Source organism: Bombus vosnesenskii, unplaced genomic scaffold, assembly GCF_011952255.1.
Source record: "Bombus vosnesenskii isolate JDL3184/JDL3185 unplaced genomic scaffold, Bvos_JDL3184-5_v1.1 scf7180000013314, whole genome shotgun sequence".
Classification (NCBI taxonomy): Eukaryota; Metazoa; Arthropoda; class Insecta; order Hymenoptera; family Apidae; genus Bombus; species Bombus vosnesenskii.
The window spans coordinates 969447-995509 of record NW_022882960.1 but is presented as its reverse complement, the minus strand read 5'-3'; the positions used below and the strand labels follow the sequence as shown (position 1 = coordinate 995509).

Here is a 26063-nt window from a genome sequence, read left to right as displayed (position 1 = left end):
TATTCTGTCGGCGGGGAATCGGAATGCGACGCGCGCCAATCCGTCCACCGAACATTGTCGAGGAAATGAGAAACGTTAATCGAGCGTTTCGAAGCGTTTATCGGTGACGTACGATAAATTTCAATGATCGTTTCGAATCGTGTTCGACGGTCATCCTACCGTCGAAACGGCCGGCACCATCGCGCGCATTTCGTTCTTATCAATGGCGGCCTCTCCCTGCTGACAATTATTTTTCCCTTAATGCCGCCTCTAAATATCTCCGAGGTCGCTTTATGTCCTCGCGTTAGAACTTGGCGCGCAACCACTCCACGATACGATTCCAGATTCGAGCGTAAACCGACGAACAAGATTCCCCGAGTGAAATTTATTAGCTAGCTGTAAATTATGGCGCGGTACACCTGTGCTTTACCACGTTCGGACTTGTCTCGGGGCTGATCACTCCGAAGAGTCTCTTTATAGCCCCCGACTTATACTTCCGGCCGACTCGGAACCCCTTGCCCGTTTTGATATCAGTGCTCCCATCCTCTCGCTACTTTCGAATAGCAGCCAAGAAAGCGGGTTCGTTATCAGAATAATCTTGACGTTTCAACGTAGTCCATAGGATACGTAACACCTTTACCACTTTAATCCTCGCCAGCTGCAACGATGCCTTTTAATTCCTTCGGGTCCAGATCCGATCGCGTCCGTATTAATTAGGCTTGATTAACAGCCGACGATGAAGGACCTCCGCAGAGACGACTGCTTTTCTCGACATTCCGATCTTTATTCACCGCTAACGTCGCTGTAAATTATTTCGTGATATTTTCAATCCGATTAATTACCATCCGTGGATTATATTCGAGCTACCAGTCTCCAAGGATCGTACGTATTCTATGAAGGTATCATCAGCTACGACACTACGACCAAACACGCGAATCTCCAAAGGTAGAACCTGCCCGTCATTTGCCAATTTCGAAGGTCGTTGCAAGCGGACAGATAATGCCTGTCTCGTTTAATACCAGCTGTCTCGCTAACTGACCTATTTCGGGGATTCCTTAGAGCGTAATGTCTCAGCCTGCGCTATTGTCTGTTCGAACTGCTGAATGGACGACAGCGTAATGGTGCGCTTTACGATTTAGAGATTTAATATTCGCGCGGTAAGTGGTTGCTGCGGCTTGCGGTCTGCTTTACAACGCGTCCGAACCAGATTTAGCCGTTTACAGCCGAATTTACTGTCGCGGTTAAAACCGAGGCGCGTGAATCAGGGGTCGGAAAGAATCGTTTCGCAGCGATGTTCGGTATTTTCGCAAAAACGGACGTAAATCCCTTTATATCGCTTTCGTGGATAGAAAAATCTACGGCGCGAGGCCGCGACCCCGTCCCTCTACCGAAGAAAGTGGCCCGCACGAATGCGCATAATTACAACGACGCCGATGAAATATGAGCGCAGTTAATCAACCGCTTTTATTCGAGCGCGTTTCTCTTCGACGGAAAAAAGGAAAAAGGGGAAAACATTACACGGTACACACCTTCGGCATCAATCTTCTCCAAATCGGGCTGGAATTATCGGGCATCGCGAGAGATGCACGAAACGATACGATACATCGCCTCTCTCTCCCTCTACCGGCACTAAATTTCGTACAGGCGCGATACCATCTTCCCACAATCTAAACGTCCCACGCAGAGAGCTCCCATGGCGCTCCGAAGAGGGGAAAGATGTCGCTAGACGGGACGCTCCATCGAGCGTTCCGCTCGATGATATCTCCTTTTCCCGAACCGAACGCTCGTTGCGAGGTTCACACGGCCTGCACCCTGTAATACCCCGATATTCCGCGTGCTTCTCAACGCACGCAGGATACGCACTTGTCGTTCAGCCACTTGTCGCCCTTCCTGCTTCCCGCCCCTCGGCTCACCCTCTTCGTTCGACTACGATCCGCGTTCCTGCCATCGAGCCGCTGAATGAAGGCTTTCTTCGAGTGAAAACACGCGACACGTGCATCCCGTATCGAGTGGACACGTGCAACGCGTCCACCGGTTCCACGGTCGCCCGAACCCCGTGGTTACGCTTCTACGCCGACGTTCTCGCTAGTAGCCTTCGAGCGCATCCAGCTCGTCGCTGCAATAACACCGACCCTGTCGGAACTACGATCTTCGGTTCCGTGCCATTAAGAGCGAGTCTCACCGCGGGAAATAGTCGATCGAAGCTTCGGTACGTACAGTTAAAGAAGTACATCGACCACTTGTTGCTAAAAAAGATTGCATCCGGGAAACGCTGAACGCTTCGCGAGCCATCGCGAATGGGATCTTCAAGATGGAAAACGCCGTGTCTTTGTACTCATAGAGACCAATGTATGACGCTCGATCGGAGGATAGGGGGACGATCGTGGTACTTCGTTTAAGCGTCATAGACAAAAAGCAGCAGGCGCAAGAATACCGTCTACGAGCCGTGACACGCAACAGCGACGAGCGTCGTTCAATCTCTCCGGCGAGCAGTAAAAATCTTTTCTGTGTCGTTGCGGCCGGTCGTGTATCACGCACAGCGAGTCCCGAGGCAGCCTCTCCATTTTCCGACAAGCGCGCTTTCTCCCCCTCGTGTCTCCGCTTCCTTTTTTCTTTCTCTCTACTCTCCGCTCTTTCCCTTTGACTTCTGGCGTTCCCAGAGAGAAGAGCACCACCGCCGCCGCTCTCACCCCTTCCTCTTTTCCTGCCTCGTCGTGTCCCGTTCCTTGAAAAGTTTTCGACCCTCGCCGTAAACGGCGAGCCGCCTCTCGGCGAAAAGGGGCTTCCGCTCTAATTGAACGACCCTCGGTAGCCCGCTGCCGCACGCTCCGTCACGAGGGTGAGTTTATCTTGACGCGCGTCAACGCGGGCCTAGATCCAAAGTGGGAGTATAGCGTACGGGATACAAGAGAGCAGCAACTCCGCCTTTATTCCAGCCTAGCGGTGTACACGGTCTCGCCGCCACCGCTTCGCTTCGTCGCCGCTTTATTAAGCGACAGACGCAACGTACGGCCCTTTGCTATTTTCACGCAACAGTTTGCGGTCCAGCCCCCTTCGGCTTCGCCTTCGACGGAACGAATGTATGTCGGTGCCAGCCAATTTTCCTGCACCCTGAATCTTCCGCAAAACGTCACTCGAGGGTGTAGTATCGTTCTCGCGCGAGATTACAGCGTCCTGTTAACGACCGCGTGTAAAAGTCCTTTAACCATCGGGGAAATCGCGACGTCACTTTCCATCGATGTCTCTGGACAACTCTCCGGTTAAATTAGACAACGCTGTAGAGTGTTTTCGTAAATATCGAAAGTACTGGAACTAGGTGGCCGTTTCGTGCGTACTCGTTTCTATACGACTCGAACTTAAAGCCGTATTCCAAATCTCTAAAGCTCTTTATGATTTCTAAAGGCTTCCGGATCGAAGCGCCCTAACTTTATCGACTTCGAGGAACAGAGAACCCGACCGGAGAAAAAGCAAGGGCGCAGAGGGAGTAGGACAGAACGATCGACATGACAGAGGAGGTGTACCAATGAGCCGGATGGAAAACGACCCTCGTTCGTGGGGGTTAGTCGCTCCTCGGTTTCCTTCCTTCCTCCCAGCCAGCCACTTTCCCGCTTATTCAGCAATGATTCAATTCGGATGTGCTTTTTACGCCCGACAGCGACGGCGATAGCGTCGGTGGGTGGTTACCGAGCCGCGGTTGCAGTCTAGCTAACCGAAAAGGGGAACGAGCAAAAGCGGAGGAGAGACGACACGGGGTTGAAACGAAGAAGGGACGCGAAGTTATCCCGCGCTGAAAACAGATTGCCCGGAATTCAGCCACCGTCGCCTCCGCCACCCTCCTTTCAACCTCTTTTCGCCTCGTCTCGCCTCCCCGCCTCCTGCCTGTTCGTGAGAGAAAAACCGAGAGGATAGAGTCGACTAACCAACAAGTCGTTCCTTTAATTCGGCTTACTCGTTTCTTTTTCCCTCGGTGCCCGCACCCTCGACGGAACCACCACCTGTCCGGATCCTTTTCACCCGATAAAGGAGCTTCTTACGCGTTTACATGCCGACCCTTATCGAGCCGCATCTACTTAACGTAATTTTTATGCATATCGTCGGGCCCCTCGGTTCATTGATGGAACGTGAACTGGAACGAGCGGAGCTCGGTACTTCTTTGTTAAACGTTATCTCTCTTCGTATGATGAACGGTTTTGGGAATTTCAGGCGAAGGTAATTGCGAACCCAGTAACGAGTCGTCATTACCATTCTCGTTTTCTGTGAACGGTGTTGGTAATTACAGCGTCTTCCATTCCGTCGAGTTCTCGACCGTGCGCGTCCGTCTTGCACGGCCTTATACTACTATCGACGTATCGACGGCCTGTGATTACCAGCTCCACGACTTCTGCGTCGAACGAGGCATCGTCCGGAAAGTGAATTGTACTCGAATCGTATACCACTGTTTCGTACATCTTGAGTATCCTCGTACCTAAAAGAACTTTGTGGAGAACACGCGTGTACCAATGGACGACGTGCAAAATGGACCGACCTTGCAAACGAGGCATTATTTCGAGAGGAAAAAGCAAGACCGCCGCGAGCCGCTGTCAATTCCATTAAAAAGTCGAACGAAGCTCGTGTTAAAACGCCTTCTTGGCATGGAATGAAGGTGTATCGCGGTGTCGTGAGACGAGCGGGCCTTGTTCTCTGCCGGCGGTCGAGCCTGTCCAATGAAAAAGCACCCTTTCTTAAGAAACCGTAATGACGGGATCGAACACCGGGCCCTCTTAATGCCCTCGCCTCGACGAAGTGTATCGGCAGCTTCGCGACGCGGTGTAAATCAAACACATATTCGCCCGGAGGCGAGCGGGCCTTTTACACGCGCAAGTATCAGCCGCGATGCTCGCAAGGACGCGCAGAATCTCTTGCTCGCCCTCTCGAAATTGCCGTACCTCGATCGACGAGCGGACAGCTCGTCAATTGTTCCATTCCTTCCGGGTTTCTTCGGATTTACGGTTTGTCGAGGTTCCTCGCATCTCCCGTATATGCATCTTGATTCGATGTCTCGGAGCAATATAGTTGCATAATGAACTGCGAAATACGTGTTTTGACCCCAAGAACACGTCCATCCGTCAATCAAAGGAGTATCCTTTCAGGAGGATCGCACCTGCGCGAGGAATCACGCGACCACCTCGATAATAAGAAGTTTTAAAAAACGTTTTCTTCGGTGAGGATAGTAGCTTAGAATCGGGGAACAATCTTTCTTGAACGGAATGGATAATGGCGATAAGTAGAGACGCTTGGACGGACGATATGCGCAGATTTTTGCCACGCTACCGGTTCGATAAGCAGCGTAGCACGGTATGTAGCACGACGAAGGAAAGTCGCCAGCAGCGGTAACTAGCAGAGAGCGTTAGAACGGCCGATTACAAAGGGTGCTTGAAAATCAAAGGGTGTTCGCGTAGCTGTGTGCTCGATTGACGTGACGTAATAGGATGGTTCGGTCTAACAACGAAAGCATCGGTCCCACTCGGTCAGTCGCATATTAATAGCTGGGACCATGTAGCCAGAAGCGGGCAGCTGCCGGCTCGTTTGCAGCACGCGATACTCGCGCTCTCACCTGTAACGTATATCTCGACTTGTCTCTCTCTCTCTTTCTCTCTCTTTCTATCTCTATCTCTCTCACTTAAACCTTCTCGCTGTTTCCCCGTACTGCTTTGGTCGCTTCGCTTCTGCCACGGCATCGCTGCTTCCTCCTCTCTCTCTCTCTCTGTCTCCTCTGTCTCTCTCTTCCTCTTGATTCTCGTGCTCGTATCTATCTCCGCGAGGAGCACTTGAAATTATTATTCCCGTTCGCCTGCTAAAGGCCCCCGTATCTCGCTCGCTTAATGTGTACAGGGTGTTCCGATATTCGAGTACGTGGCCTCCCCTCTCACCCCCTTACTCGCTCTTTCCCTGGTTTCTCCGTTCGCTTTGCGGTACAGGCGATTTCTCGTCGGGAATATATAGACGGGACGCGGCACAGCGCGCTCGATGATTTCGCCGTGAAATAAGCGCGTGTCAATGAAATACGCCGGCGGTTATTGCTTGCTTTTATCGCAGGTTAATTATATCCCCCGCGTTATCTCTCAGGGCGTGAATTCATAAGGTTCGCATAAGGGAGCTTATCTGGACGCGAGCATCTGGACGCCACGAGCGTCCACCGTGGATTCTCCTATAAATAGAGGTGATTTCCACTGGATAGCGCGTTCCTCTTTTTCCACTTTTATCCTCTCTCTGGCGACGTAGCTTTTCTTTTTAGTCAACGATCCAAGTAGAAAAAGGATCCATCGGACAAAGCTGCCGGCTAGCGTCCTCGAGCGCGCATAAGCGCGTCGTAGCGATTTCGATCACGCACTACGTCGAGCCCGCTTCTAGTGATCGATGATCGTCGCGAACCAACTCTGGGAACGTTTCAAGCTATCCCATTGACAAAGAATATCGACGGCCGCGTTGCGAAATCGAGCGGCGCTCCTCGACAATCGAGGCACGATCGCGCTTAAACGATTGATAAAAGCTGCTGGCCCGATCCATCATGATTCTCGGCTCGTCGCGAAGTTCGATCGCGCGACCATACCAAAAAAGACAGGAAAGGAAAGGGTACCCAGACCGGCGTCTGTTCTCTCTCACCGCTGGATAATTTGTATTGCTTTTCTCCATCGAGTGGTCGTCGTCTTCGTCTTTGTCGTCGCCATCGTTGTCGCCGTGGTTGCCATCGCTCCTAAATCGACCGCCAGCCAGCAGTAATTATTGCTCTCGCGCTGATAAATTAATATTGCTTAATGCCTGCTGTCGACGATGCTTCGCCTCGCTACGTTAACCGATAAGGGTTCGATAATATATTCCGTTGACACGAGCTGAAAGTGGTTCGATCATGCATCGAGCAGGAAAGATGGTTTTATACTTCGTATAATGTAAGAACGAATAATGACAACTATGGGAGGACAAATGAGATCCGGGTCTTGAGTTAATCGCGTAGATATATGCGCGCGATCAATGTTTAAAAGAAAACAGGGCAAATTTGGATTGAATTTGTACCACTGCAAAATTATTACAGCAGATTAATGCCCCAAAGGTGAATTTATCAAAGTCAGAACGCAAAGTAATTTCTTCTTATCTTTCTGAAAGAAAGTAATCTACGCTCGTGCGACTATTAAATATCGAAGTTAATTATTTATGAAAGAATTTCATACAGGTACTCGATAATATTCCACAATATTTAACGTATCTTTGAGATCTTCGATTAAAGAAAGACTAGACGTATTACGCATATGTGCCAGTATGCTTCGCGAGATTAATAACGCTCGTAAAGTAAACGGTAAAATCGCAAGGTTCTCGATCCGAAGGGCCCGCACGGTCGATCGAACAAGAGGAACGAAACCGGTGCACTTCTTTTCGATTCTTCACGGTGACCCGGTATCAACGCGCGTACGCGTGTACCCGGTACCGAACATAATGCCTGCCCCGGCTACGTCGCCGCGATAAATTATCGTAAACGCATGTTAACCGCCCGCCTTGGATATTTGTTAACAGGTTAGAGTAGGCGGCGCGTGTGTACTCTCGTTCCGTCGTTACACGTACGTTTATACGCGCATAAAACGTGCTCGGTTATGGCCGGCACCACCGTGCTCCTCTTTCAATCGCTTCTTTCGTCCTCGAGCATCGACCATTCCCACCTTTCATCCCTTGTTTCCTCGTTGAATATTTCAATTCATTTGTTACGTAACAATAGCGTGTCGCCACTATGGTGGATATAGTTGTATATTAAAGTAAAAATGGTTCGATCGGTCCGGATTTTTTGTTCTCGAAAAATCTTCCTGACACGAGTACAACTGCCATGAATATGCAGCAGATATGTATTTCAGCCAGCTCTCTGTCAAACTAGTTTCGAGGGCTGGTTTGAAACGAGATTTCATTCGGTGGTTTTTAGCGTTCTCGTTGCCAGACACGAGCTTTTTCGTCTATTATTGTGCTTTAACTTTCTGCGGCCAGAGTTATTAGACGATGTATCCTGAATGTAACGGCGAAACGTCGAGTTTCGGACGTGATTTTGACGCACGCATTGATATTCGTATCGCGCGTGTCAAAATACGAACGCCACGTGTTTCCTTCGACCACATGTTAATGCTCGAGCATAACCGATACTACTTATCCTCGAACAATTAAACTGTTACCGTCGATTCGTTGTTGCCAAAACATAAATCACTGCACAAAGTCGCAAAGTACTCTTCGATAAAAATGATTTTTACCTTTTCATCCCGACGTACGCCATTAATCACGATCCGAACAGCAGAAAAAGAATCGCGAAACGATTTCCGGTTGTTGCACGCGAGTCTTAACCCCGGCGACCTCGAGAAGGAAGAGGAAAGTGGGGAAGAGTTTCGAAAAATCGGTACGCATGATATATCGGTGGAAGAAATGTCATCTATCCGTATTATATATGATATCGGTCCGCGAACGATCGGCGGATATGTACGCGGAAACGGAGGCCTGGCTGGTAGCAGGAGACCGTAACTCCCTGCTTAACCTAAGTTATCGCCGCGCAGCTGATTATTAATGTTGCCACGATTAATAACCGCGGAGGTTACGCGGATCGGGGACCGGTGAAATATTGCTCCGTGCACCTGAATAAGTAAGTGAAACGCGGCGCGAGAAAAATCCCTCGCATTCGATCGCGACGGTATTAACGTGATTCACTGAATTTTCCATAATGACGTCACTTCCGGCCTTCCGTCGGTCGACGAGGACATCCTCGGGTACCGGTTTAACGATTCCGATTGTTACAACGGTGACATCTCCGCGATTTCCTTCCATCGGACAAGATCGTTTCAACGCAGTTGAACGTAATGGTCGTTCCTTGTAAAGAAGTTAATTAGTTCCTGTGACCCGAACGTTACGTTAGCCTCGACTTCGATGCTGTTCCCCTCCGACGATTTTCACTTACGGACCGCATACCGGCTATTCGCAGACGTACAAATAACAAGACGAATAAGTAGGCACGTTTCAATTATGCAGCTTCTGTTATGGTAACGGAAGTATTCGTTTCGTTGGAACGAAATTTTCCATTTGTTTCCTCGAATTCTTTAAGATCGTTTCCATGTAATATTTACATTGAACAAGATGACTTTAATTTCAGTTTAAACGCATACACGTCCGTCTTCGAGGCTTTAGCGCGGTTTCACCGTACAGTCGAGCCGGTAATCGCTCCTCGTTCTTTGGAATTCGTCGGATTTTTCTAACTCGTAATTGTAAGGCAGTAGAGTAAGTAGGATTAACACGGCCCTCGATACACAGTAATAATCAGGAAGATAACAGTGGACCAGGAATCGCGAAGCGTACCGCCGCGCCGTCGCTTCGCATTTCGAGTTCGCGTCGACACGCACAGGTACGCGTGTCGTTTCGTGTAACGAAACGCACACGATGCACATTGCCGGTATTGGCTAGCGGTCGCTCGAGTAGGCGCTACTCGTCCGGTAATTTCAGCTGGATCTGCATATTTTAGCACGAAAACTTCCGTCGATCATTATCCTCGCGGCGACGCGGCCAGGCCGCGTTTCTGTACGCTCGCTTCTACATTGTGGCACATGCTCGTTGCGAACCACGCGAACCCTTCGTGCGATCCATGGAAAATCGTTATACCCTAACCTAGCAGAAAATAAGGGAAGCATTCGTGGCCTAAAGATAGAAAATCAACGTAAAACCGCAATTATAAAAGTCGGTATTCGTTCGTTGCATATTTTCATATCGTATCGTCTATTCGCATACACACTGTATACTATAATTGTCGTCGCTGTGTATCGGTCTATTAAAACGCAGAATATGGTCCGACGATACACGAACAGGCGTCCACGGTAAAAATAATCGTGTCGTCCATCTCGAAAGGTGAAATCGAGAGACCGTATCACGATGAACGAAAGCAACGCGCATCGACGTAATTCGATAAGAGTTCTCTGGTGGAAAGACCGATGGGAATCGTGGCTCAAACAGACCAGAGAACGAAAATGTCGGTGGATCGCATGACGCGGTACGATTGTCGGTGGGATTCGTTCATTTCGAAATTACCTGTTGATGGCCGCCAGATATTTTCTCACAGGGCGGGATATCGGGTCGTTTTATCTGCACGCGTTACCCCGCACCCCTGTCCACGTACCTCGGTCTGTTTACAACGAGCAAGACGCGGGTCACCGTTATAAGAACCTCGCTACGGCCACGAACACCGTTCTTAATTGTAATAACTATAATTAGCACCACTTATCCAGCCGATAAAGAACTTCGGTATGAAGGAAAGGGAAAATTCTAGGCTCTGTTCGCCTATCAACGTGAATCACGAGCTTGGATGTTGGATGGCTGGCTGCATGAAAAATATACTCGCGCGGTATTAAAGTACCGCGAGGAAAAATCCGTGGCTCGACTTAACGATTTCATGTTTGTACCGCAAAGTTTAGCGCCACTCCTCGTGTTGCATTAGCGGCGATAGAATTCCGGTAACCCTCGCTCGTGTATACTTACTTGTAGCGTTCCGCGGAGTAGAAAAAGCTTGTCGGTTTTTATAATAGTCGGACTACCTACAAACGTTGAAGGATAATTAAGATGTTGGAATTCTTCGAGTTTTCACTCGCTGCGAGACAGAAACGATTTATCCGGGAATAAAAAAAATGCCTTATTGATATAATAAGTAATTACGAATCTGCTAACGAATGATTAATTAACTACACGGATGTTCGTGTAGAGCGACACCTTCAAAAAGAACAAATTATCTTTCGACGGTTTGAAAAACACGTTCAGCGATTCTAATCAGCGGAACGGCTAATAAAGTCCAATTATAAAAGCCCGGTGCGATCTTCGAGTTTCTCCGTTGAGATACGACCCTGGGGCGAAGTGGCTGTGAAACAAGAGGCCGAGATAAGGAGGCTTGCCAGGCAAAAAGACGAGAGCCGCGAATGAATTTCAACGAGGGCCGCGATTTGACTCTCCGGTCTCGCGTAGGTTGCCGACTCGCGAGCGCCCTTTCCGAGAACCGAGTCTCTCCAGTCCAACCGCACGACCTTGTCTCTCTGCATTATGGATGCGTTATAATTACCTATTCATTTTCTATGGGCACGTAACATCGTGGTGCTCGCTGCTCATGCGACGCTTTGCACCTGATCGTAGATAGAAAACGACCGTTCGCTGACGGCCAACAGAGAAACTGCTATTCGTGTCGTGCTTCGCGTAACCTGTCGTCGATTGCCCATACTCCGACTCCAGGATGCGGTTCTCTGCGTGTATCCTGTAGAATTTCAGCTCTGGCGATCTTCGAACGACCTAGACTCAGAGGAAACGAAGTGCAGTTATCCGAAGTGGAAAAATCTTTGAAACTGTGGTGCGAAGTTTCTGACCCTTGTATATCGTGTATACCATGTACGTATAGTTTTTCTGTTACCGAGGGATAAATCGCGCTCCTTCGGCAAGCGACAGGATCCGTGCACCAAGTCCTGTCGAAGCGCAAAAAAAAAAGATAACTTACAAAAATCACATTGACGCGCCATCGTCTTGTTCGTATAAAGGACGCGATATCCAAAATCTGTTGTATCCAATCTTCGATAATGAACAACGGACGTCGCGTCACCCTATACGTTCTCTCAGCCCCCAACGAAGAATAATCAAACACATCAACCGCAATAACAACACTCTTCCGCTTTTCCCGACACTTTCCCAGATATCGATCGTCGAATAGTCGTATAATATAACAGCGTCGGAGTCACAGTATCGCTAATCGTTACAAATAATTTATAATAGGACAGTGATGAGGCGGTGATCGCGATATCGTTGAAACATATGCTTCGTTAGCGTTGCTCTTCATTTTTCACGATCATCCTCCTCGCCTATTCTTCGTTGTCTCTGTTTCCCGTTCTCGCGTTTTCTGCGCACGCTAGAATCGTTGCAGTCGTTTCACGCGAGTGTTCGAAGAACGGTAGCGTGCGTATCGCGAGTCTCGTGGCACAATGAACACGAGACGGGATCGTGAACGGAGGAAGGAGGGCCGTGTGTGCACGCATATTTGTAAAACGTGCAGTTATGAAAGCAACCCGGCAATTAGTCGACACAGTCGGACAATATTTTCGCGTTGCGTCAGACCAACGAACGGAATCGCGCCGCTTTTGTTACGAAAACATCGACGCGTTTGTTCTTCCAACGGAATTGAAACGGAGCGGAGCCCCGATGAAACGACGGATAGCAAAGCCAGCTCGTTGCAAAATCATTTAATTGCTTGCACGTCGGTTTATCGATCGACGACTCGAATAGAGCATTTCCAACTTTTTGTTATGATTCCGCGTTTTATGTTAAAAACATCGTAATATACAGGATGGTTGGTAACTGGTGGTACAAGCGGAAAGGGGGTGATTCTACGCGAAAAAAGAAGTCGAAAATATAGAATAAAAATTTTTCGTTCGAGGCTTTGTTTTCCAGAAAATCGACTTTGAACTTTCGCTCGGTACGCGTGCACTTTATCACGTCTCGTTATAACGGATCTCACTGTAGATCGTTGTCTCGATGGAAAAATTAAAAAAAAAAAAAAAATTTTTTATTTTATATTTTCGACTTCTTTTTTCGCGTAGAACCAACCACCCTGTATATCTTCGCCGTTTGTGCGATATCCACGTGAAAGAAAGTTTCTTCCAAGTGTAAGAGATGCTTACTCGACGTGATTTTTCTGACTGTACAACATCTAAATGTGTCCATACTGGTTGGTTTGCTGGCTAGTTTCCTGAAAAACGTAGCCTCTCCTTGTTAGCTATTTGAGTCTCATAGAAAACACACTGATCAACCTCGCTTCCCGTAGACTCTCAATTTAATTATTCGATCAGTCTCAGAATACGAACTATTCACATCCATAAGGATGCTGGTCGCAAAGAAGTATCACATAAATAATCGTAAATTTCGAGGGAAATTTTGACAAATAATATTTATACGACTGTTGCTTGTCTACTCTTTCGATTTATTACAGAGTCAATCGGTGTAACCTCTAGACGGTTTATATACCTAAACTACGCAACATTCGTGACGCTCGAAACATTTCCACTCGATTGAAATACTGTCGCGTATACGACTAATTAGCAGAAAGAAAAATTGTTCCCGGCTGGAGGGTCGATCGATCCTTCATCGAGCCGGGGAGGTGAAGCCGAATGGCTGAGTTGACTATTTTTCGTGCGACGACCGTGCTTCTCGAGAAGCTGCTTCTAGGAAATCGTTTCCTACCAGCTAGAGAAGACACCGGAGGGAGATGTCTCCGCAATCTCCGGAGGTATCGACTGTCCTCTTTGTTTATAAATAAAGTTCGGAGATGTGGGCGTCGATGTAGGTGTCTCCGCATAAAGTATAAGGAGGTATCACGACGCCCCTCGTCTGGGGGGTAAAATGGAAATGCGTGGCAGCGGGCGGTATAGGCGAAACCCCGCGGTTTCGACTGTTTCGGCCAAGATCTACGGAGAGAAGCCAGCGGAGAGAAAAAGAGAAGAAGGGAGAAGCATTTTGGCCGAAAACGCCAGTTCCTGGTCGTACGCCGAGAGAAAAAGCCTCGATTTATTTCCTCCGAACCGAACGCTCGTTTCTCTTCTCCTCTCACCCCGTTTCTCTTCGTCCATCGAGAATACATCGAGGAAGTTCGAATCGTGTGCTAGTTCCGCTCTTTGAAATCTACGTTGCCTTCGACCGTAACACGCCTTGTAACTCGAAAGAATCGATCGTTACGTCCTTAATGTCCGTCTTGTAGAATGTACGGGAGGATCGCTGGCTATTCTACCCCTCGAATTTTTTCCACGGCGCACCGGCACAGGGTGAAAAACAGGGTCGGTGAAAATTCTTCCGTTCGAATTCTAAGCGACGCGGCGTTCGGTTGCGAATGCTTCGAGATTCTTTTTGAGGTTGCGCTAGGCGCGCGGTATAAAGCCCGGTCAGGGCAGAGGAAGGAAAGAAGGAGAAAAGGGCCAGGGTGAACGAGAAGGCAAGAGAGCGCCGCTGAACGGCGCAGTTTATTTCGGTCGGGTTAATTAGTGTTGCCTCGCGAGGTTTACGGTTGACATTTCGTTGGTCGTTCGTTCGTTCGTTCGTCGTTCCACTGTACAGGAGGACGGGGAAGGTGAGAGGAGGAGGACAGACAAGGGGAGACCGGCTTTTTTACGGCAACATACTGGTCGGCCATACCGAGTGCCGTGGAGGAAGACGAAGTCGCCGCAGAGGAGCAGTACAGAGAGAGGAAAGAGAGGAGGAGGAGGAGGAGGAGGAGGAGGAGGAGGAGGAGGAGGAGGAAGAAGAAGAGGAAGAAGAAGAAGAAGAAGAAAAGGAGGAGGAGGACGACGACGAGGAACAAGGACACACCGGCCAATAAAACTGCAGTGCCCCTCGAAGGTGCACCAAAGGCGCCAGGGCAGTCTGGACCTCCCTTATTAGCTCCCCTCTTTCGATTTTTACCGTCCACCTTGGGATACCCGCAGCAGCCTTTTGTTTTATCCTACGGTGTGAATATCGCACCGTTTTACGGCGTTCGGATTGGACCCACCTTTGTGATTGCGGCACCAGGCTAGAGAAGCCTAGCCGACGATACACGATGGGTCGAACCAACACATTTCATAAACCTTGGTCTTTGAAATCTTTGGGAATTCTTGTTCTTGAATCGTCGTAGCGATCAAAGACGGGCAGACGCTCGAGAGTACACCGTTCGCTGCTTTGAAATTCTACCGAATCGAGAAGAAATCTCGGTTAGCCTTTCGAACGAGTTTGACGAGGAAGCACGAACTTGCTGCGAGAGCTCCGTATAATTCCTTGGTTAGCAGGACAGTTTACGGGCTACACAGGTTCCCGTGTTTCTCGATTTCCCTTGCGTTTCACCTTGAATTAGGTAGTTGAAATCTTTCCCTCGTTAAGGCCGGGGCCCGAACGAACGTTCTCGCAAGGGAGAGTAACGAATTACAAGAAACCTGGCAATGGAAAGAAAGATAAGAGAGAGAGAGGAGGAGAAGGCCTTAGCTAACTGGGTCGAGGGTGTAACAAAGAAAGAGGGACGGGTGAGATGAACGAGTAGTAAAGAAGGTGGATGGTTTGCTGCCTTATTAAGCGGTCTTATCGCTAGAGACAGCCTGCCCCGACACGGCCGTTTAACTTTTACTCGACCTGCAAACAAGTAGTGGACACACTGGCCAGGGAGATAGGACTCGCCACGTTACCCTCGCCTACCTTCCACTGAAAAGCCTTATCACATTTGAAAAACTTGACGGCTGTAAACATGAAACGACGCTGCAACTGGCCCCCGGATACTCCCCGCGTCGAGATTTACAATGCGTCTTTAAGCGGCGTTAACTACGCAGCGGGATATTTAAGCGTTACTTAACAGAAGCACTCGCCGATGTACGATCGCGAACGGTGGTGTTCGAGCTGCTATAAAATATCGATGCCTTCTCGTTCTGATGGCCACCATCGCGCTGCTACGCGTATAAGGTACGATCGATCGGTGATAAAATTTCGTGCAATTAAACGCCAAAGATTAATGGCTAGGACTAAAGCTTATTTTAACCTAAGTACCGATTCGTACGTAAAGTAACTATCGGTGTTTCACGCGGATCGCTTTGTTCGTCTTTCATGCGCTCCCTACAATTTCTACTCAGAAATCGCGACAACTTCATTTCCACGAAGTTTCGTTATACGAAAGCCTCGTATTCTCCGACGATCGTCGGTAGAAGCTTCGAAGCTTCCTCGCGTCCCGACGAAGGCGGCAAAATATTTGCCGCGCAAACAAGAAGACATGGACCGGACGAGGCTTCGTTTACCGCCGAAACGATAAACAAAAGTGTACGTTCCAACGAAGGTGAAACAGGATTAAACGGGTTATTATTGTGGTTTTGACGGGTCACAATGACTCTGTCACAATAAGGGAAAGTCGTGGCACGAGACGAGTCGCAGACCCAGACAAGATTTTCCAAAAAAGAGCACATTGTGCTGACGACTGTTGGTCGAGGGGGCGTGATCGGTAAGTCACTAGGTTTACGCAGCGCAATAAATCATTCGAGAGACCTATGGCCCCCTCTCTTGGTTTTTTTTCTCTTGAACGGTCCCAACAGATACTCAGGTACTGGAAGATCCTTGGAAGGTCCTTGGAAGGTCCTTGGAAGGTCCTTGGAAGGATCCTTATCTCCTAAGAACCTCGTCGACCTGTCAGTTAATCCTATTAGCGGCATTGAATCTTGCGTTCTCAATAGCAACCGTTATTATTTCACTCTTCGCTCGGCTGTATGACGTTCTTCTTCTCTCGTTTCCATACTTCCTCTTCCGATATTCCACGTTCCACAGAACGCTTGCATCTTTTTTTCTTCCCCTATAAATCGCCGCGTATCTTCCGAGTGCACGGAGCGTTTCTCGCGCGATAAACCGCCGATACGATTTCTGGCGTGCAAGAAGAAGGAGGCTGTCGGAACGCTTCACGCGTCCCCGTGCTGAATGTGTACGTGGCACGCCGGCTAGCAAATTGCTCGAGGCAACGTCGCGGAAAATCGTCCGCCGCCGTGGCTTGCATTGACACGAATAAGACACATGGCCGACCAAGCATGATAGCGAGGAAAACGCGACCATTTGCACGACCGCACGAAACCACCACCCGTTCCAAACTTATTATCGCGCGCCATTTTAAAGGCGAGTCTTTCGATGTTACTCGATAATCTAAGACACTCTAATTTGCCGAGTAAATACTTCTTCGCAGGTAACAATCTCGGCTACTGTCTAATAACCCGTGAAATTATTCTAAATGTCGGAGTAACCGAACGATCCCCGTGGCTAATCCTTCCGACGACGAACCGAGTCCGTGAAATCTCTCCGCGTTCCGAACGAACGTCGCGTTTCGCTCGGAATATTCGGCTCGATTCAGAGCGGAGAGATTTATGCGCTGCCCGAAATAATTGCCGGGATCGGGCGACTTTGTCGTTCGAGAAAACGTGCCGATTCTTTTAAGTGGCTCGTATTACGAAAGAAAACCTTTCGACGAGCAACACGATTCGAATCGTGCTAGATCGGAATAATAGTGGTTTATTAGAAACTTAGAAATTGTGGCGCTGGCATTTCGGAAGGAATAATTTCTAGAAATTGAATAGAGATAACCGACGTTACGGTTATTTCAAAGAGGAGATGGTAGGTATCTCCCGTGAAAGTAACCCATAATAACGCGCGAGCCCATTAATCTTTGCTGGAAAGATTTAATGAACGAGATTTCAACGGTAAATTCGAAAAAAGAAAGAAAAAAAAAACTAGCTGTTTAGTAAATAATCCACGCGAAATCAAGAAACTCGTTTCCTAAATGTAATAGTATGCTCGAAAGCGATGATAGGGATCTAATGAATGCGGTTCGTACACCTTCTATTGTTTTATTGTTTCATTCATACGCGTTCTCCGAGATGTTCTATCTACGTTTCTACAAACCATGTTTCCGATCGATGATCTTGGAGACATTCGAGTCTCGTATTTCTCGCCGCGCTTCTTCCACCTCATCGTTGCGATCGGAACGGAACGATCGAAAAAATTTAACGAAGTTCATTAAGCATGCAGCTGCGATACTCGTCGCCTTCGAGCCTTCGACGCGACGACCACAACTTTTTATTTATAAACCATAGGTACTTGGAGACGGCGTCGATCCAGCCGAATTCTTGGAATCGTTCCTCCACGTCGGGGCTGTTCGTCACGGACGTTACTCCAACTCTCCCCGAAACGTACTCGCGCGGCCGATTGTCGCGAATGCGACGCGCGCAAAACTCTCGAAGGGTGTCCTTGTAACCCGAACGTTTGGCCGTTCGTGTCACGTAGCTGTAACAAAGTTTCCGAGCTCGAGAAGCGTGGAAACAGGCTGCACGACGCATCGTAGTACTCAGCGATTTCACGAACCGGACAATGGCGCGATATAAGCCGGAAGAAGGTGGCTAGTCGGAGGATAAGGAAAGACAGAGCGGGTGGATAGGTTGGATGACGGAGTTGGCTAGTAGAGAGGGTTGGGTGGAGAGAGAGAGAGAGAGAGAGAGAGAGAGAACGTGCGAGAGAGACCGGCAGATTTATTTAAGTCCCTCGCCGTCGGGTTGACAAGAGTAGACTCGCGTAAACATACTCGTTTCTCCTTGTTCCGCTGTGGCCGTTTGTCGAGCCTTAGCGGGGGAACGGCGGCGGCGGCGGCGGCGGCGACGGTGGCGGCGGTGGTGGCAGCGGCGACGGCGACGTCGGCGGCGGGATCGTTTCACGGTAGTTTCTCGCGGGTGGGGCAAAAGGCGTCGTCGCGCTCGTGGGCACGTTCGATTCGAAAGGACGCCCGCGCGCGAAACGCTCGACCAACCACGGGTCTCGTATCATCCCACGTGACACGCCCGCAGGGTTGTACGAAGCTACGCGATTGGACGGTTCCGTAAGGACTACGTCCCACGTAACGAGAGTGGGGGTAGTCGTTGCTTTCGGTTTTCCTCGCCAGAGGGGGAACTGGGACGGAGCGGAGTGGAAGGCGCTGAAGTGGTGTGAGTAGTCGCGAGTCAGTCGCAGACTGGAGTGCCCTGTGAGAGCAGGGGACGGACCGAACGAACGAACGAACTCTATAACTAATCGCTCGTGACGCTTCGTCGTCTGTCCGAATGTCCGTCCCATCGCCCGACGCGCCGATACGACAACGTTCTTCTACTCCTGTTATCTCCTTCTCGCGGTAACGTGACCCGTGGAGTTGTGACGTGTCGCGCGGCGTTCGACCCGCGAGGAACGAACGTTCCCCGAGAGTCAGCATCCCCGCGTTCGCTAGTGCGGATTTCACCACGTCGAATCGTGCCGCGATAACCTCGTTCTTCGCTCGCGATCTGCTACGGCTGGATTCACCTGTGGACACTTTCGGAACTGTTGGATCTTCGAGTGTCCGTCGGCGGTTCGAGCTGGCACGTTGTCTTCCTGACCAAACCACGGGGAACGCCAGTTTCGACATGTGGTCGCCAGTCGGATTTCTCGATCACGACCGAAAAACACCCTGATGGCAATCACCGTTCGCGAGATATCGCGATCGTTCACCATCGCTGCTCAATTCGTTGCTATATTCGTGGCGTTCACGGCGTCGCCGAAAGTAGTACTGACTTAGTGAGAGAGTGTAGTAGTGCGTGCAGGTGCGGTTGTGACCTAATTCTCTCCGTTAGTCGGCCAGAGAGACATCGAGAGAAAAAAACACATATAGAGAGAACTGATCGTCGAAACCAATCGAGATGTCAGTATACGCGCAGTTCGGATACTCGTATCCGTCGGCGTCCCAGGTGAGTCGTAAACCACGATCCAATACGCCTTGCTTCGATGCTCTGAGATTTTTTCTGCAATTGCTGGGTGTTTCTTACTCGTATCGGTCTGACTGTAGGCGTCGTGTTCAGTGGTGTCTCGTTGGCTAATAGTTTCCGAGAATAGAAAGTTGTCGTTCGCGATCTTGACGCAAGATGACATCGCCCCGAATATTGTCGCGCACTTTTCGCATGTAGCAGGCCACGTTTTCGAGAAAAATCCACGGCGAATAGAAGATAATTATCGTTGGCGATGCAGAGGCGGTAGTATGGGTAACGGGTTCGTTCCATTGTCTGCAAAATCGTAGCTCAATTATTCGTCTAATGATGGTCCTTTATCAGGCAGCAATTTCAGAATCGTTGCTAATCACGGCGAACGATCGTTTCTGTTCTTGTTTTTTTTTTTCGTGAAAGCGAACACATTGTGAGACCGACAGCCGGTAATTAAACGTTACTCCCTTGTTAGGCTGCTTTTTGAGATCTCGTTCACGCTGAGATTTTAATTTTTCTCCGTCTATGTATACTCGTTATGCGTCGAGTGTAACAAAGTTGTTTTCCGGCATCACGCACGTGTTACGATTAATTTACTCGCCGTTCGCTTTCTGGGAAACTCGTATTTTTCCTCGCCAAATTTCAGCTAATTAACGCCTAAACGATTTTGATTACGCGGATAAAGCGTTTAACCTTTGACGCTCGAAAGGCGCGCCAGGTAGTCGCAACAAAAAAAAATTGTTTCCGATCGATACTAGCAAACAAAGAGTAAAGTTCCGTGAAACGCAATGTCGGTCGTGTTCTATAAGTACACCTGTCCCTTACAAATGTGTACCGACGCGACGGCCGTCGCTCACGAGTTACGATGCTCGTTGGGCCCCTCTGTAAGCGTAGGTATTCAATACGTATCAGTGATACAATTAATAGCCGATTTATAGAAGTTTCGTAATACGAATTAATATCGTCCAAAGAATTACCAAATTTTAAATGCTATCGCATCGTTGTAGCTACATTTTCCTTACGTATTCGGATATTAGCTCGAAAAATTCGTAATAGATTGCTAAAGCACCCCGTAGTCTTGTCCTTAGATATACGTAATTGATAAATGACAAGGATCGGTTGTCCTGAAAAGATTCTAAACAAATAGAACCCTCGCTTTTGCCTATTTACACCTCGACGGAGAGTTATCTTCAATCTTATTAGTACTTATATCTATTCGCAAAGTAACAATGCACGAGAAAGGTAATTTGAGAAGGGGAAAAAGAAAGAAAAGAAAGAAAAAGGCCTGAAAAGAAGGGTCAAAATAAATTACGGTACGATTGTAATCTCTGTGTACTTGTCGGTGTGCAGGTATATATACCGTCTGTTCTAAGCCGACGTTAGTACATAGGATTTTGAAATATGATTAGCGATAATATTATAATATCCTTTACGAAGTACAAATATCGTATATTTTGCCTAATTAACTTACGACTCTACCTTTGTTGCATTGTCATATTTAGCCCATAAATAACTTGAGAATCTCCAAATCTAATTATATGCCTCCTAACAACAAGACCATAAAAGAGACTCGTCCGCAACAATTTTCTATACAGCAAACGACTAGCAAAACGATGTTTTACTTTGTACATTTGTTTTCAAATTTATGAGGGACCCTTAATAAATTAAACGCACCATCGAGACCTTGAGCGTAATAATTTCCTACTGTTCTGATTTCCTAACCTGTTAATCAATTCGATGGACGTATCGAGACAAGGGTGGAAAATTGAATTCTGATTTACGGGATCGGTCGACGATGATCGGCGGTGCGACGCGGCGGTGCGTGGAACGGGGTGGCGTTGAGATCCGCGCAGGCGCGTAATCTTCCTGTAGCCGAAAAAAGGAAGGGGCTCTCAAACGAAATAACATCGGACGAAAACGACGCGCTTACGCGCAGGTGCAGCGACGAGGCTAGATAATAATACGGGTAGCCCCGTGTTACCCGCATGGGCTCGCGAAAAAGGTGCGAGTTGCATCGGCCGAAGAGAGAGTCGATTCTCGACTCTCGCATTGTTCCTTTTAACCGCGGCCCGCGAGCTGCCACGCTTTAAAGCTCGGGCTTTCCTTCGTTTTGATTAACCCGATGATAAAGGGGACGCGGCCCCTTTTGTTCCTCGGCCGAACCGACGGTTGAGCCGGTGCGCGCGAACTTTACCCGAAGTAAACGCCATTAAAGGCGCATTGAAATCGTCATTTCGCCGTGAGCCGACCGTCGATCTTGTTTGTCGTACTGTTAGAGTATTATTGGTATTGTACTGGTGGCGGTGAAACATTGCTTTCCTTCGTCGTTTATTTCCCGTACGTTCACGCATGTATACGTAAGTTTTATTTTATATGTATGAGAAGATTAATTTGTTCAGCCCATGGAAGTTAGCAATTAGCGTAGATTTTTGAAGTATGTCCTTGGTAAATCAGCTAATTACGCTGCTGTATTTAGAAAGGTGGAAAATTCACGAATAACTACTTAACCAGCCACTTGCCGCAACTTGGAGTTTCTTCTTCCTCGTGTTATAACTCGTGTTAGATAATTTTCTATCTTGTCTACATCTATTTTCGTCATTTTAACGATCGAACGAGCAGAGGACTTTTTAATTTGGTATCCGAGAGAGTGGCGCAAGTGCGTCATCGGTGCTCTCGAATACCGATACGTGCCGTGATACGGAACAACGATAATAATTGGTCGGTTATCTTCTCTCGTAACTGCGCGTGTTCCCTATCTAAACGTATTCGCGATCGACGAATTACCGGGCGTTTACATGCGTGCAGGCTGCAACGAGGCACAGCTTCGAGCCCAGCCAGCGGTGTAACGAAAATGAAAAAACAGACGGGTTTAATTGCTACCGGTGGAATAGTCGAAACGGCGTACGTCTCTTTGGTGCGTTTATATAAACGATTACAAGATCCCTGGGATGCTTTACGATCGCATCGGCGATTCCTGTTGTCCGGGATAATAAATATTTTACGCGGATCATTTCTACGGAAATGCGAGTAACGATAATTGGAGTTTATAGCATACTTACGTGAATTTATAATAGCGGCTGGTCGCGGCTACGCCAGGCGAAATCGTAAAATTTGCGATTACAGATTAGGTAGTTAATATATTTACTACAACCAGAGAATCCAGTGACGATATCGCCTGTTCCGTCCGTTTTCTCTTTGCCCTCTTCCTCCCCTTACCCTTCTCCCTTTCTCTTCGTCGTTCCTTTCTTCGGATCAACGTTACTTCGCGTTAAAAGACAGAGACATTTAATTTTTCTTTGGCAAAGGGTGTCGAGACGAGCGAGAGAAAGGTTACGTTTATCGTTGGTCGATTGAAAGAACGCCTTATAATGGCACCTTTAATTAAGCGAACTCGATGGATATTGCCACGAGCGCGTTATGTACTGTTTTATGAAGTCCCCGTCTATCTCCCTTTCTCTCTCTCGCGCGCGCGCTCTCTCTCTCTCTCTCTCTCTCTCTCTCTATCTATCTGATTCGCTCGCGTATGTTTTCGTATGCCGTTTAACGTAAAAAATTCGAACGTGGCGTTGAACGGCAGTGATTAATCTCTGTGCGGTTCCCGCGCGGCCATTTAGCCTGCACGCTACACGGTCTCCATTCAATTTTCCAGCATTTTCAGCGTTACATGCTAATGAAATTCTCGCCGTGGAATGCGTTCGATTCGTTTTATGGATGGCCGTGTAATTAACGGGAAAGTTATGTCCAAGTTTATACGCGAAAACTTTGCCGGCCGCTAGTACAGTAATACGTTTGTAAAAGTATTTACACTTGAAACATTCTGTTTCTAATTTTTTTCGTATTCTGCGATTATCTTACAAGTTAATTCTCTAATTTCGCAGTTATCGTCGGTGTTTATCCAGTTATAGGTATAGAATTTCGCTTCGAGCGAGAAAGTAAACTCGACGAATAGTCACGGTTGTTGGGGAAAAAAAAAAGGAAAAGGAAATACCGAGCCTAACGAATTACGTTCTGCACAAAGACAGATAAATAGAAACTAAAGCGAGTATTTGGAAAGAAGTTTTTCTATAATCTCTTGTCTTGACTGCGTTGCGTAGTGTAGGGCAAGGTGTTAGCTCGAATCCACCTAATATAACGTTAATGATATACCGATTTGCACTTGTGGTACGCGTCTCTTAAGCGCTACATCTACGTTGGTTACGTCTTTGACTGGGGTCACAGGTTAACAGCCTAATGATATTAATTAATTCACCGTCAAAGAAGTAACGATACTTGTTATGAAACGACTCAGCGTTGGTAGTCGATGCGGTGTTGCAAAAGTTGTTCAGAAATCAAGAATGCAACGCAATGTGTATTTAGTGGAAAAATTGAATAATCATGTAGGAACGAGAGAATGAAGGAGGGACAAAGAGAGAGAGAGAGAGAGAGAGAGAAGCGGTTGGAACAGTGGTGGGGAAAAAGGTTGAGGGCGCACGGTTCGCAGACACGGTTTAAGAATTCGTTTGTTAACGCGTAATGAGAAACGGCAATTGGCCGTGGCTCGTTAAGTTCGCCAACAACGCATCGATCGCGATTCTTCCGTTATTTGTCAGCGGCCGTAAAACATGTCGGACAGGTCGACTTTCTACGCGGGAACATCTGTTCGCCGATTATGCGCGGCCGCGTAACGACGGTAATTACTTTTTCGTTCGGCGAATAATTAGTAACAAAGTTATTAGTACCACTGTTCTTACAGTGCTGCTTGTTAACAAGACACCGATGAGTATGCATTAATTAAACCGCTGAACGAAAACGGAACGACGTTCTACCATAGCGAAAATCGTATTTTCTTTTGTAATATGTAAGTGCGTATACAAGTATATATTACACACATAGATACACGTTCGACCTGTAAGTCGATGATTAAGTTCGACAAAACGATTTCAATGAAATGTTTTTCTTACCGAACGACCAATCATCGGTGTGTCTATGTACACGCACGTACATGCTACGAGAGACAGAAGGGAGTCAAAGTTCACTCGATCGCTCGTTTACGCGTATCGAGTAAACGAAATAGAGTATACCCTTGGCCGAGAGTAATGAAAACTATCGTCTAGATAGAAAGCAGCTCGAATTCTATCCGAGAAATCATGCTCGTACAACGAGAACGTGGATACTCTGGTCTCTTGCGTCTAATGAGCGACGTGGATCGGTCCCGAGCACCGCTAAATTTACGATCGCATTCGACTCGCGAGCCGAGTCGAATCGAGCAGAGAGAGCCCCTCTATCCTCGCTATCGTAACGTCCCCGCCGTTTGCAACAGAGCGCATCGCGCGATTTCGATATCAACGGTCAAGCATCTGTTTGCAAAGTTACGTCCGCGAGAGCGTAATGGCAATAACGCGCATGGCGCAATGGATACGTCGGTTCGCCGTATAATTACGGCCCTGAACACGGAAGCGCTCGATATCTCCGTAATATCAGTTTTCATGATCGTGGCCTACGCTCTTCTCGTGTCCCCCTTTCCCCCTTTGCCCTCTTTCCCTCTTTCTGCCCCTTCTTTCCTGTCCTTCATCCACTCACTTTTTGTTTACCATGTTCACGAACACAGTGTCGTCGGCGAACTTTCAATTGGAAGGGCCGAAATGGACCTTCCGATTTACGTTTCGCTGTGATTTTCTTAACCGCGGACAGCCACCGCGTTTTTCTCCCGGGCGGGTAAAAATTGCGACCTTGTGCCGAGCTTATACCGAGGCTATACTTTTCGTGTAATCGGTAATTGCGAGGTAAATGAGATTAAATACCGTTTGATCGTCGCAATTTGGGGTTGCGTCTCGCAACATTTATCTGAATGGTGCACCTGGTATTTACGCATTTCGTACCCTACTACTGTACCGATAGCGTAGAAAGCGTAACAAAGAGTCGATCGAAACGACGCGAATCGTTACCGCGGTATTCCCTCGTATTAAACCCTGAAAAATTTAATTGCGGTTTATTTGACGCGTATCGTCGATCGTAGATACCACCGACCCGAGCAAAGATACTCCCCTCGTATCCTTTCGATACGCGTAGCAATTTGTAACGATACACACAGAAATCCGCCGGTTGTTACCCGATTAACTTCGTGAAATTATTACTTCGTGGACGGTGTGTGATCGGTTACAATAATGCCCGTCGAGATATCAGCTTCGCGTTCTATATATACGTCTTTCACGTACCTACAGCCGTGTATTGCATGACCGACCAGGGAATTTCGAGGTTCGTTCACTTCGTTAACTCGCGTTATTATACCATCGTTATCCGGTTATACTTTGTTATTACCCGTGGTGTTTATCCGGGATCGGCGGAGATTCGGTGGAAGCATGAAGCTAGGCTGCTCGATGATTGACGGAATCGGCAATTACGGCACGGATTCTCGCACGTACTTACCTACCGGGCACCACACCGTCCTGCTGCACCGACCTTACACGCACGTCGCGGAAACCGGTTGTTTCTCTTTAAAGGTGCACGTGTCTCATTCGCACGGGAACGGCCTCGTACCGGTGCGAATTCGGCCGGGCTTCTCCTTTTCACGATTTCTCGGGGACCTGGGTCTCTTTTGGCCGCAGCAGACCGTATATACCCGGCCGATCCGGCAGGAATGTCGTTTCTGAGAAAAACGATCGATATGTATATCGTGTAGATTGAATTTCACTCGGGACAGAGAGCGTCCTGTCTCGGGCGAATTTTATTTTGCAGCGCGTACGCGAACGCCGAGCAACGTCCTATTTCTTTTTCTCCATCATTCTTTTCTCTTTTTCG

At 48.1% G+C, this 26063-nt stretch overlaps 1 protein-coding gene across 2 annotated transcripts in view; it reads left to right on the top strand.

Moving 5' to 3' along the window:
- LOC117235112 (homeobox protein caupolican-like) overlaps positions 1-26063 on the top strand; it is a 74086-nt gene that overhangs the window by 3590 nt on the left and 44433 nt on the right. Inside the window, exon 1 of one of the 2 annotated variants that reach the window (XM_033496846.1) lies at positions 18505-19277. The exons of the other annotated variant lie outside the window; for it this stretch is intronic. Within the exon in view, the coding sequence (XP_033352737.1) occupies positions 19230-19277 (48 nt within the window). The 5' untranslated portion in view covers positions 18505-19229. Of the gene's footprint in view, positions 1-18504; positions 19278-26063 lie in introns of those variants that run through there. 2 annotated transcript variants of the gene reach the window in all.